This window comes from Xiphias gladius, chromosome 14, assembly GCF_016859285.1.
Source record: "Xiphias gladius isolate SHS-SW01 ecotype Sanya breed wild chromosome 14, ASM1685928v1, whole genome shotgun sequence".
Classification (NCBI taxonomy): domain Eukaryota; kingdom Metazoa; phylum Chordata; class Actinopteri; order Istiophoriformes; family Xiphiidae; genus Xiphias; species Xiphias gladius.
In genome coordinates, this window is record NC_053413.1 from 23,204,092 (window position 1) to 23,216,786 (window position 12,695).

The window sequence follows — 12,695 nt, forward strand, 5'->3', positions numbered from 1 at the left end:
GCAGAGCAGCCACTAACCCCCTACCAACCTGCGGAGGTGAGGGGATAAAACCAAACAGGGTGCAGCCAGTGTCAGCCAGTGACAGGGCTTCCACACTATCTTGAGATTTTACTACATAAAATTTTTCTACAGATGAATGATGCATGTGCTCTTTTGTGCGGTCCCGAATGTGCGTGCCCACGTGACACGAGGCACTTCCTATTGCCTGTAGTAGGAAGTTCGTTTTAAGCTCCACTTCCTCATATAGCAGAATGGGTCCAATTTCATTTTTACGTGCTTTCATTCTGATGTATTCATGTCAAATGCAAGGTAAAGCTTTTTTTCTTACTAATATTACAAATTTTTTGGATTGTTTTTATTCTTTATTAAAAAAAAATTTAAAATCTGGTTGTTGTATTTTCGCGCTAAAACACGAGGGTAGTAGGACATGAAATAAAACTAACTGAGCGGAGGCGAGGAGGAAGCCGAGAGGCTTGCATGGAAATCTGATTAGATCAAGTGTGATGATAAACAGGCAGACAAAAGAAAAGTAAGAGCAAGAATAAAGAGGTTTGAAAATTGTCAGAGATGTAAAAATTGTAGGAAAAACAGATAAAATGTACTAGTTTAATATAACTAGTGCAGTGCCTGTTCACAACGCGCTTGTTATGTCAATACTAGTTCAATATTTTTTTTCAGTCATCTAGTCTTCATCATGTAATCTCCACGTCACTTCTGTATGATGATGATAATAATAATAATAATAATAATAATAATAATAATAATAATAATAATAATAATAATAATAATAATAATAATAATAATAATAATACACCCTATTTGTCACATACCTGATCAGAAAATCCTGGACCCCGACCTCACAAGGACTGCCGTGACACACACACGCTCACTGGCCAATTTATTAAGTACACCCAGATAAAACTGATGCAGTTGGATACAAACAGGTCCGCAATAAATCCTCCCTTCACGAAGATTATAATGTTCCGTTCAGGGAAGGGGAAACCGGATAAAACGGCCGATTAACAGCGTTACACGACCCATGTTGTGACCGCACCACAACAGCAGCGGTGCATAAGTGGCTCTTTCCGCCCCTCGGCCGTCCTGATATATTCTGCCCGGGTGGGCATACAAAGCAAGATGGTGCCGTCCCGCTGAGCCATTTCCAATTTCCAGAGCTTGGGTCTCTGTGTAAAATAGCCCCACGCTCCAGACGGTTCTGTGCGAGGTTTTGTGGCTGCCCCTTGTTTTCCGGGGACAGTGAGTACCTGACCCAGGATGGCGGATGTGGGATTGACACGAAATCAGAATAGACACAACAGTATACGCGTAAAGTCTGGACTGGAGCGAACTTAATCGAAATACAAACGATGGATTCAAACAAAACACCAAGCCCTGGGGTGGATTATGTCTGCTAGTAAGATAGAAACCTTCTCACAACCAAATGGTGTGACACTTCAAACAAGTAAGGGAATAACTGTAGTTCAGGCAGCCATTGAAGTGAAACAGATTTACAAATCAAATCTAAAGGATATTACATAACAAGGTGGAAGAAGAGAAACTCACATCTTTGCGAAGTGGGTCAAGACTAGTCTGGGAAAAGCTGCTGGTACCTGACAGAAACAACCTGACGAAAACTCAGTGGCGAGCAGAGACTGTAGCTGCTGAGCGCTCACCTCCTTCGTATGCTCATTGTTTTTTAAATGGGGGCCAATATTTCACTAAAAGAGTCGGCAAGCAAGTGTTACTCTGGCGTAATTATGAAAAAACTGGCTCTTCCGAACACACAGCATATATTCCATATACCTAAATACCCAAATGTAAAGTCTGACGCCAACGAAAACTATTCGTAGGAGAATTTCCTTAGCTAGGGAAAGACAATGGTCATAGTCAGTCTAAACCTGACTCGAAAGAGCTACAATCAGACACATACCTAAGTGGCTGGTGACTCTGATTTTGAAACCATCAGTTTGCATGTTTCCCCTACGTTCTTATGTACAGCACAAGTGAGTACAGGAAATGGATTGAAGAGCCCTGCATGATCAAAAAAAACAAAAAATGTTATCTCTAATGAGATAAGATCATAAACACATTACAAAAAACATTTTTGAGACAGGTGGTGCATAGTTATTGTTTTCAAAATCTGAGAAATTACATGTTATGTATAATGAGATTTAAATGTATTATAAGACTGTTGAATGGTCTCTTTTTATTACATTACATTAATGCGGAACCAATCAAGAACAGGCCACTTCGACACGTGGAAAGAGGCAGCAAAGGATCAAAGTGAGGGAACAATAATGTGGGTGAGAAGGGTAAAAGAGAAAAAGTCCCCTGTTTTCCAGAAGAGAGAGACTGGGTAGACTCTGCAGTGTTGAAAAGAAAAATAAAAGACTCTGAGTAACAACTTACAGTTTCACCTGTCACACTCCCCCTTCCTGCAGCAAGTTGTGCTAAAAGACTGAGCCAGTGCAATTAAATACATTTACCGACCCTCAATAAACCGCGATAAGCTGAAGATACTTCACAAATTTTGAACTGATGGTCCAGTGTGTCAGAAATAAAGAACAGAAATGGAGTAACATTCAGTACTGACTAAAGAACCATACACTGCCTGTGATTTTTATTGTGTTATGTGTCTATTGTTTTTCACAGGGTCCAGTGCTGCGACTCCTGTGTTTGTGCAGAAGGGCGGTGATGTTCTTCTGGAGGTCATGCAAGCTGATGTACCTACAGATTTTCTTTTTCTTTCATGGACATTCAATAGAAGGGACGTTTTAGTAATATTTTCACCCGGCAAAGAACCAGTGGTCTCCAATGCTTACGATGGCAGGGTTGAGGCTTTTGTGAAAAATGACTCCGTCAAAATGAAGAATCTAACAGAGGCCGACACTGGAGTTTACACTGCGCGAGTGGTAGGGGTTCAAGAACAAATACTAGCTGAATACAACGTCACGGTTGAAGGTAGGTTTGTTAACATTTCGGACGCTGGTGGAGACTAACTGCCGCCATGTTTCTAAAACGCGTCACGCAAACTTTCCCCCCCTCAGATCCAGTGTCTCCAGTTGAGCTGACAGTAGAGTCCGTGTCCGCCAGCTCAGACTCCTGTAACATCAGTGTGACCTGCAGCACACGGGACTCACATCACATTAACAGCACTTTCCGATGTGACGCCCAAACCTGCGGTCAGGAGGGGGGACAGGGAACCCAGGTCGCAACCGCTGGCGCTTCCCTCCATGTCTACCTGTCGCACGGCTCAATCGTCTGTAACCACAGCAACCGGGTCAGCTGGGCCAAGGACATGAAAACAACGAAACATTTTTGTACCAGACACGCTGGTAAGTCTGACGGACAAAACAACCGATTTACAACAATACACAGTTTGGATTTAGCCCAGGTTAACCAGTTTTTACACTGAGAACAAAAACGATTCGCCTTATCTTTCAGCCAACGTGAATTGTTAGTATTGGGAACGTTATAGAGCTGAACTTTAAAATGGTCAGAGGAGTTTTCCGTTTAGCTCTAATATTTTGACTGGCAGAACTAGCTGTCATTATTAACCTTTACCAGGATGGCTTTGTAAAACTAGGTGGCAGGTGGAACTTAAACTTACTCATTCAGGGACTTTGGGAATGTTGGTGGTTTTACATTGTGTTTGGCTCCAACCATTAGGTTAAAAAACAAGTTATGTCTCACTACACATCAGGTCTGTTATGTCATGCAGCCTGAGCTAAAGTGGGTACAGATTTCTAATCTGTTTTTTGTTTGTCTTTACAGAGCCTATAACCTACCGTAACTATGTTATTGGTATTGCCAGTGTGGTTGTTTTCGTCACACTACTCATAGCACTTGTTGCAGCTGTTCGTTATCATCGAAAAAGCGGAAAATGTAAGTCCAAGCGTGCATTTCATATAGAAGCCCTGAGTTTTCCAATGAACTGTACACATGAGGGTCAAGTGAAAAGACTGACTTTTTTACGCCAGGATCATTTTTATTCATCTGTGAAAACAAGCCCTGAGAGACAAGTTTTTTTTTTTTTTTTTTTTGGTCAGGATTTTTAGAAATGATTGTTTTTGTATTATTCATTTCGGCCAAAGGAGGCTGAAGTGCACCACTACCCCCCGTCTAAATAGGAATAAAAGCATTCATGTTTTCTTCTAGGTTATTTTTAATTTCTCCATGCACTCTAAACACAAGGTACATATATTGTGCGTTAGTGACTTATGTAACATTACTGTCGTATCTTTCTTTTGGCAAGTTGGTTCAGTACCTTTTGCCGTTCATGCAGTGTCCACATTATAGATGGGAATCCATCCATTTTATATGTGATTATTGCATCTGTCAAATTATTTTTCCATTGTAGAAAAAGAGACAATGTCCGAATTGGTTTTGCCTTTATGCTTTAGTTTAGCCCGTTCATTCTAAGCATCCCCAGGCTACATCTCAGGGGCAAGGAGAGGGGTATTTTTGCCAAAGCGCCTTTTTTGATACTATCTCTAAAAGTTGCCAACGTAACAGAATATCAAATCCTACAAATAGGGGTTTTAAAGTGTGCTAATATGTGAAGATGGAATTATTCAGACACACACAAAATCTGGTCTTAATATAGGCACAGCTCAAGTACGGTAAAAGTGAAGAAAGGCAGAAAAAGAGTATAAAAGATTAGAGCATGCTAAGAAAAATGTCATTTTCACCATGTATTTTTCTATGACTGACCTGCAGATAAAAGACAGGACACTGAAAATACAGTGTGTGCAGATCCTCAGGTAAGCCTCAGTTTTTGAAACATCACTCTTCCAACTTTGCCAGATGAGATAAAGGAATTTCAGATTTGAGCAATTTAACAATTGAGACTGGATTTGAGGAAAGAGGCAAAACGATGAAGGTGGTCTATTTGCTGTACATGACCCGTGGCTCCTTGCTAGGCCAACTACTGAATTAATCTGCCGTTCCTGGTCCCGCTGCTTGCTCCCGCCCGCAACATGTGTTCGCCACTGGTCGTGCTGCTGCTTCCTTGTGCTCAAATAAGCGTGATGGAATATCCAGACGGACCGCGATCACTCCGCCGGACGTCCTTCCAAGGTCTTGTCTGGAAATTAGTCCACTCAAACTGCAGTATGTTTCTTTGCGCTGCGTGTGTGTGGGTCAAATTGCTGAATGTGTGTCTTTCGTGCATCGTTAGAAAGGTCAAAAGGTCCAGTTTTCAGAGCAGGTGACACAAACTCCAAAACTATGGTTTGACAAAAAAGCACATGCATTTTCCAAAAGATGCTGTGCTCTCAAAACTCTTCATACACTTATCACAATCACATACTGGTCTCCAAAAAGACAATACTACAACAATGAGAATATTGCAACCAGCGTCTGCACTTGTGTTCAGTGCTTTTGCAAACCATGTTTTCTATGGGATAGTTGTTTGAAAATGTCAGTAAACTGAAGAGACCAGAAACCTTAATTTTCAGTCTTAGAACAATTCAAGAGAAGAAGAAAAAAAATGTAATTTGCAATTTCTTTCTCCAAAGGCTATGTACTGCATGTGTAGACAAGGTGGTGCCAATGCTTTCTTTTTTCGCTCTTTTTTAAGTTGCAGTGTGTTGTGCTCTTTCAGCCAAGGGATTTGATTGTACTCAAATAGCGAATTTGTCCAAAACCTTACTTTTCTCTTGATAATAAAAAAAAAACACACCTAAATATGTGTTTTATAACCATTTCTTGCATTTTGGATTAAAAAAAAAAAAACGTATTCAATGTAATGTCATGAAAAACGGGGTTATCGCTTTAGTAGTCAGTGATACAGACGTTTGTGGTTTCCGGAAGATATAGACGAGCTATTGTTAATCATAGTGAGATGACTTGACATGTTAGTAATACAGTACAATAGCACCTTTACAAAGAGTAAAGTAATAGTAAAATAAAGTGCGATGTAAAATGCAAGCAATCCTTGCCAATAATGTTTTCTGTGACTTATTTTCCAGGTCGAAACTATAGCACAACATCTGGTTACGAATCCAACCAATGATGCGCCTTCATCCATCTACGACTCGGTACGGTCTCATCCTGGATCCATGGGATCCACTGAGGCTGAATGTAGGACTGTGCCAGAAACTTTGTATTCTGAGGTAAAAAAGCTTGCCATGGCCTGAAAAAAAATCAGGAATCGCATTCCACGTACTGCCCATGTTGTGATTTCCAGTTTGTATTCAAGTGTTGCCCGAGCTGGCGACACAGCCCCCCCCCCCCATGTGACTGAAGTGTAGACTTTCAGCTTTATTTCAAGGGGTTTGACAAAAATATTGCATTCACCGTTTAGGAATTACAGCCATTTTATGCATAGTCCCTCATTTTCAGAGGCTCAAAAGTAATTGGACAAACCGACATAATTAGAAATATAAGGATTAGTTTTAATACCTGGATGGAAATCCCTTAGTTGGTCTGAACATAAGGATCAATGCCAGAGAGGTACATTATGCTGGGAAAAGCCTCAGACTTTTCAGAGACCCCTTTCAAGCCTGTCTTTTTGAGTATTTATGTGCTGAAAAGATAAGTCAAGTGTAATTCACTTTATTAGGAACACTGTGCTATTACTTGGCAGGGCCTCCCATTGCTCTCAAAACAGCCTCAGTTTCTTCGTGGCCTGGATTCCACACGATGTTGGAAGCTTTCCTTTGAGACTCTGGTCCCTGTTGACACGATTGCATCACATATTTTGGGCAGATTTGTCAGCTGCACCTTCATGCTGCCAAATCTCCCTTTCTACCTCATCCCAAAGGTGTTCTGTTGGATTTCGATTGGCTCGATATGTTTCATGTTTGGCTGTTGTAAAGCAGACGATTGGGTTTTGGGGGGAGGGGGCGGGATATGGTTCATACAACCACCGTTTTTGGTGTTACGTGCATTTCTATTCAAAATGCTCCAAGTGGTTTGTCTCCTCTGTTATAACGTCTCTGACTATTTTCTAGAGTAAGCCCTAGAGACCTGCACCTGCATGATTTTATGCACTGTAGCGCTGCCATGTGATTGGCTGATGGGTAATTGCATGAATAAGCAGGTGTATGGGCGTTCCTAATAAAGTGCCTGGTGGGTGATTTGATTCAATAAAATTACAAAAATATGAGGGGGGTATGTAGCTTAAATAAGTGTCCAGTAATGTTGAATGTACAATTAACTGCTTTGCTTAGTTCACCCAAAGATTAAAACATGATTAAATAAATATTGGGAATGATCAATTTTTGGTCAAATGAACATGGAACAAACATACATGCAAGCTTTTTAAGAATATTGAAAATATGACCACATGCAGTCTTACATATAGTGTATTAATCTGGGCAATTTTGTTGTTGTTGTTGTTGTTTCAAGATAATATCTACAAAACATTTTTTAACAAAGGCATCTCTTTACAACCATTGTATTTACAAAGTGAGCACATTCATTATCGGGCACAATCAATGGATAACGAAGAATAATCAGTATCTGTATTAAATATTAAAAGTTTTCTTGTGAGGAAACAATGTTTATGTCTGCATTTAGTGTTCCACACAAAAACAGATTGTGACTATTCTTGAAGCCCTTTAAATGAAACTTCGTTTGTATTTCAACCCTGCAGCCTGACAAAGTGGTTGAGTCATGTTCAGAACTTATTTATGTGGATGTATAAAAGGTTTTATTTGAAAAATAGATTCTTGTATGATCTAACTTTAACTTTTATTCATTATCCGCAAATTGTTTTGTCCGTCAGACTTACCAGCGTGTCTGGTACAAAAATGTTTTGTTGTTTTCATGTCCCTGGCCCAGCTGACCCGGTTGCTGTGGTTACAGACGATTGAGCCGTGCGACAGGTAGACATGGAGGGAAGCGCCAGCGGTTGCGACCTTGGTTCCCTGTCCCCCCTCCTGACCGCAGGTTTGGGCGTCACATCGGAAAGTGCTGTTAATGTGATGTGAGTCCCGTGTGCTGCAGGTCACACTGATGTTACAGGAGTCTGAGCTGGCGGACACGGACTCTACTGTCAGCTCAACTGGAGACACTGGATCTGAGGGGGGGAAAGTTTGCGTGAGGCGTTTTAGAAACATGGCGGCAGTTAGTCTCCACCAGCGTCCGAAATGTTAACAAACCTACCTTCAACCGTGACGTTGTATTCAGCTAGTATTTGTTCTTGAGCCCCTACCACTCGCGCAGTGTAAACTCCAGTGTCGGCCTCTGTTAGATTCTTCATTTTGACGGAGTCATTTTTCACAAAAGCCTCAACCCTGCCATCGTAAGCATTGGAGACCACTGGTTCTTTGCCGGGTGAAAATATTACTAAAACGTCCCTTCTATTGAATGTCCATGAAAGAAAAAGAAAATCTGTAGGTACATCAGCTTGCATGACCTCCAGAAGAACATCACCGCCCTTCTGCACAAACACAGGAGTCGCAGCACTGGACCCTGTGAAAAACAATAGACACATAACACAATAAAAATCACAGACAGTTATGCAGAGGCACCGGCTTGTGATGCTCAGTAGTGAATATTACATTACTCACGTGTCATTGCCTAACATTTTATCAAACAGTGTTCTTCTTCCTACCTGGTGTCTCAATGCAGACCACCAGTCCCAGTATCACAAAGAAAGATATTCTATTCTTGTCTTCATTAGAGTCATTTTTCACAAAAGCCTCAACCCTTCCATTGTAAGCAATATAGACCATTGGCTCTCTAACCAGGTGGAAACATTACTAAAACATTACACATTATATTTATATAATGTGTAATACATTACACTTTATTATACATTATATTCTGTCAAAGCTGGTGCAAGCAGGGTAACCGGAGCGCAGGCGATAGGGACCCAAATGCAGACGCAGAGGCAGAGTTTATGCAATTCGGTGATTTATGGTAAACAAACAGGAACCTAAGCTTATGTAATGGTGATGCAGGCAGGTGTCAAGGACCAGTGGAGCCAGTCCAAACAAACACATCCAGAAGATTCACAGGCGGGAATCCCAAGTCCAAAAAGTCACAGCACCGGTGAGGCAGGACGTGAAGCGCACAGTGAAGCAACATAATGTTCTGACAGCTGCAAGGGTGGAAAGACAAGGCTATATATACACAGAGACTGACTGATTTTTAGCCCCATTGGGCTGCTGTTTACAGTAAATGGCTGACTGAACTTGCAACGATAACCACTTCCTTTCTGAGAGCTGTGAAGTTAAGACATTGTTTTTCATTGTCGGATTGCTCTGTGCGCAAGATGAAAATCACCTGTGGTAAACTGGGGGTAAAATGTGGTAAGTGTTCATACTGAAGATATACATCGTTTGAGAAAACAAAGGAACTTTACGTCTGTACAGGGTAATCGTTCTGCGCTAGGAAACAAAAATAAGATTAGGAGAAAACCAACCATAAGTAAGGCAAAAGTCAGACCTGATCCCTGGAGCACTTGGCCCTGCACCAGTGTGCTACAAAAAGACATCTGAATGCAGTTCACATGAGAATACAGTAAAGTTTGTGGAAAAAAAAACAAAAAACAAACTTATTTTACATATCCTCATTCCCACTCTGAAGGACTGAGTCGATACACTAGTTGTCAGGTTTTATTGGCTCTCTGTCCTTCACTCTTCAACACTTAACTCTGGGACGTCCGAAATCTGAAATCAGAGAACACCTGACTTGTGCTGTCGACCGAACGGTTTTAATTCTCCTTCACTCTTTAGATGCCAAAAGCCTCCTGTTGTTGCTTAGTGCTGCGGCAACATTAGTCTACGTTCGATTTATTTATTTGACATTAATATTAGGCTCTGGAGGGATTACCAAGGGGTCGCTGGCTCTGATCCCAGAACAGCTAAGAAGAACGGGCAGTGCCCCTCCCTCAATATTTAGAACAGGAAGCTTGTGAGCAAGACAGTTGAACCTTGTGGGCTGGCTTGGTGGCAACAGTAAAACACCTGCTGTAGTTGAATTCAAGATGGTTATGTCAAAAGATACACAAAGTCCTCGTTCCCAGAAAAATATGAAAGTAGAGACATGTCCAATGGCAGAAAATACAAATAAGCAAGTCTATAACATTGGTTCTAAGATTCTGCTGCAGTATGCCACGTGGACTGGAGTCTACTGTATTTGAGGTTGTAGGTTTCTTTATCTAAATGGTGTTTTTTTTTGAATGGGCAGACACGGCTGCGTTACCACAGCATTTGACTGACTGTGATCGCAAGATTCAAACTAGGAGAAGACCACCGTTGAAAGCAGGTAGACACAGGAGTCGCGCTTGCATTCAGAAAATGTTACAGAATAGACGGGAGTCTAACGGGGGCGACGGAGAAAGTGGTGACAAAAAATTTAGCTTCGGGCCGCAAGAACAGACTTCCGAGGCTATTTTCGCTTATTTTTACGACGGACATGTTAATTCGGACAGACACACTTATTGTTAGGACTGGATTCACTAAGTGTTTTTGTCAGGTTTAGTGTCTTGTATGGACTAGAAAGATGGAGCAGAATTTTGTAAGTTAAGATTCAGACCCAGAGCAGGAGGGGGTATTTGACTCTTCACGCTGAGTCATGGCACACTGAGCCAAGTGATTTTATAATGTACTGTGCATTGGCTGGTGTTAGACCAGACCCTTAGTCCGTATTGAATTATGCTAAAATCAAAAATTAAAAGAAAAAGAAAAAAGATTAAATCTAGATGTACACGCAGATGCAATTTTTGCTAAGGTAGACCAAGCTAAAAATGCGTCCAGTCCAATGCAGTGTAATACGACAGCCCTGCAATAAATCCCACCTTCTTGACAAAGTAAAAACTGAACATTACAACCCTCAAGAAGATTGGAAGTGTCAGTGCGCTTTTGCATACCCTAACATCTGACAGCGTTGGCGTCAGTACGAAACGTTTTCCTTTGGTAAATCATTTTACTCTGATTTACAGTGAGAAGTGAGTGAGAAGAAGCCAAATCTGTCGAACAAACAATGACAGATTTTGTCCTTGATGCATCATCTGCATTTTGATGACATACAAGTCACGCGTAATCTTTCCCAAGCCGCAATCCGCAGACCTCAAACCCATGAGGCTGAAAAACTTTAATCTTTCTTTGCTTCGCTGCAGGTAGGAATCCCAGCATGATGCCTTCCGGCAGAATACCCAGTGTTTGCATTTGTCATGCCAATTTGCATTACAATGTTTTCCCACACTCATGTTAATCTATCTGCTGTTCTTCTTGCCCACAGATCCTGCATCTGTTTCAGGAAGTGCTTTTTTTTAAAAAAAATCAAATGCTGCCTGCTTATTTAAAAGAAGCTGTGATCGAGGCCAAACTCCTGCCCTGCCAAAGCCTGGACTTAAACCAGATCAGCTCAAAGACCTGCTGGTCAGTTTAGAGCCTCATCAGATGCATCTCTGCATCTTAAAACTCTCTGCGAAAGAAGAGGCTTTCGCAGCATTAACGCTGAGGAAGAATAATCTGCCAACAGTTTTTACTGATCAGCCGGGGATTTTTAGACCATGACTAAAATAATCCATCTTCATATAGACAAAAGATGCAAGATGGATCATATTCTGAATCCATTTGCATAATAAATTGCTGATAAAAAAAAGGCACGTCGACTTCCACAAGAGAAAGATCACTATAACGCCAGGAATGGTCATTGTTAGCCACTGAATTTATTCCTGTCAGTTACTGTAGGTTTGCTTATTATCTTTATAGGTTGATACTTTATTTCGGCTTGCAAACCCTTTCCTCACACAAGGTGTCCAGCAATTCAAAACTAATGTGTCATGAGATGTTTTCAGTGACAGACAGTAGCAACAGTTACAGTTTACCTGACTTGCATCGGGCATATTGGTGGAGTTAAAAAAAAAAAAAAAAATTCATAGTAGTTTAATGTGTGTACAATCAATAGGCCGGTCAGTGGGATTTCTGAGGCTTTTCTGGATGTATGTAGAAGGGTCAGTGTCAATTGGTCCTCTGATTTGAGGAGGCTGAGGACTTTCAAAGTTCGAGTCTGACCTTTAACTATAGGCTATTTTCAGAGCCAAAATGCATCATCACTCAATGTTTAATCGAAATCAGTCCAGTGACTGTAGCATTGCCCATCTGACCTTTTACACTCATCTCCTATTTTTAATCAAGTAGGAGTTTTTGGGTGAGGTGATAAAGGATGAAGGATGAAGAGGGTCTTTTAGTGTTGTTTTTCCAAACACCCGCATGGACACTTCATTGGAGGACAATCCCAAATCACATTATTTGTGACCGGCCTCTGCATTATGTAGAGGATAGAATAAAAATGTACATAAAAGTTTAACAAGGTCCTTGGAGTGAAATGGAATTGCCTGCGTTTTATCTCATTTCTCTCTGCATGCACCGCGCAGCTTCATTTACTCATGTTAATAATTCAAGGCAAGGTGAGAAAACTGACGATTTAGTGCTCACTGAGTAAAGAGCAGAAAACTTTTGACATAACCACAGCGTGACTGTAGTATTAGGATAACATGAAGACTGGATACCAAGGGGGCAAAGTGGGCAACTGCCCCGGGGCCCCAAAGCTTCAGGTTTACTGTGGATCATCTGTTTCGTGTTAATTTTATTGAAGAATTGTTTGGCAATATGCACCACGAGAGCACAAAATCAGCTGACAGGATGTGGACCACAGAGTGTATCCTATTTCATTTCCTGATCTTGAGTCCCCGTCTTGAAGCGAAGCCGGTCTGTGGTCCTTGAGTTCGCAGG

General features: G+C 41.2%; 2 protein-coding genes across 3 annotated transcripts; one reads left to right on the forward strand and one right to left on the reverse strand.

Annotated features, from left to right (window-relative positions):
* Positions 1 to 179: 179 nt before the first annotated feature.
* Positions 180 to 6,230, forward strand: LOC120799187. 2 transcript variants are annotated; one of them, XR_005708794.1, is made up of 6 exons: positions 180 to 309; positions 2,653 to 2,961; positions 3,048 to 3,335; positions 3,775 to 3,885; positions 4,720 to 5,079; positions 5,973 to 6,230. XR_005708794.1 is itself a non-coding variant. In XM_040144145.1 (6 exons), the coding sequence occupies exons 1-6, from the start codon at positions 252 to 254 to the stop codon at positions 6,138 to 6,140; spliced, it is 978 nt and encodes a 325-aa protein (XP_040000079.1). In that variant the 5' UTR covers positions 180 to 251; the 3' UTR covers positions 6,141 to 6,230. The 2 variants fall into 2 exon arrangements, 1 of the variants encoding a protein (XP_040000079.1); XM_040144145.1 differs by having other exon boundaries at positions 4,720 to 4,763.
* Positions 6,231 to 6,615: 385 nt separating this feature from the next.
* Positions 6,616 to 8,526, reverse strand: LOC120798992 (CD48 antigen-like). Its single transcript, XM_040143790.1, has 4 exons — positions 8,520 to 8,526; positions 8,113 to 8,421; positions 7,739 to 8,026; positions 6,616 to 6,677 (listed from the first exon to the last, which is right to left on the reverse strand). Exons 1-4 carry the CDS (start codon positions 8,524 to 8,526, stop codon positions 6,616 to 6,618), a joined length of 666 nt encoding a protein of 221 aa, XP_039999724.1.
* Positions 8,527 to 12,695: the final 4,169 nt, after the last annotated feature.

Excerpts from the sequence above, each read along its gene's own strand:
- LOC120799187 (XM_040144145.1), top strand. The coding sequence starts at position 252 with ATGGGTCCAATTTCATTTTTACGTGCTTTCATTCTGATGTATTCATGT. Across the intron at positions 2,962-3,047 it reads ATACAACGTCACGGTTGAAG|ATCCAGTGTCTCCAGTTGAG; the intron begins GTAGGTTTGTTA and ends TCCCCCCCTCAG. Across the intron at positions 3,886-4,719 it reads TCATCGAAAAAGCGGAAAAT|ATAAAAGACAGGACACTGAA; the intron begins GTAAGTCCAAGC and ends ACTGACCTGCAG.
- LOC120798992 (XM_040143790.1), bottom strand. Across the intron at positions 8,027-8,112 it reads ATACAACGTCACGGTTGAAG|ATCCAGTGTCTCCAGTTGAG; the intron begins GTAGGTTTGTTA and ends TCCCCCCCTCAG. Across the intron at positions 6,678-7,738 it reads TTTTTGTACCAGACACGCTG|GGACCAGAGTCTCAAAGGAA; the intron begins GTAAGTCTGACG and ends TCGTGTCAACAG.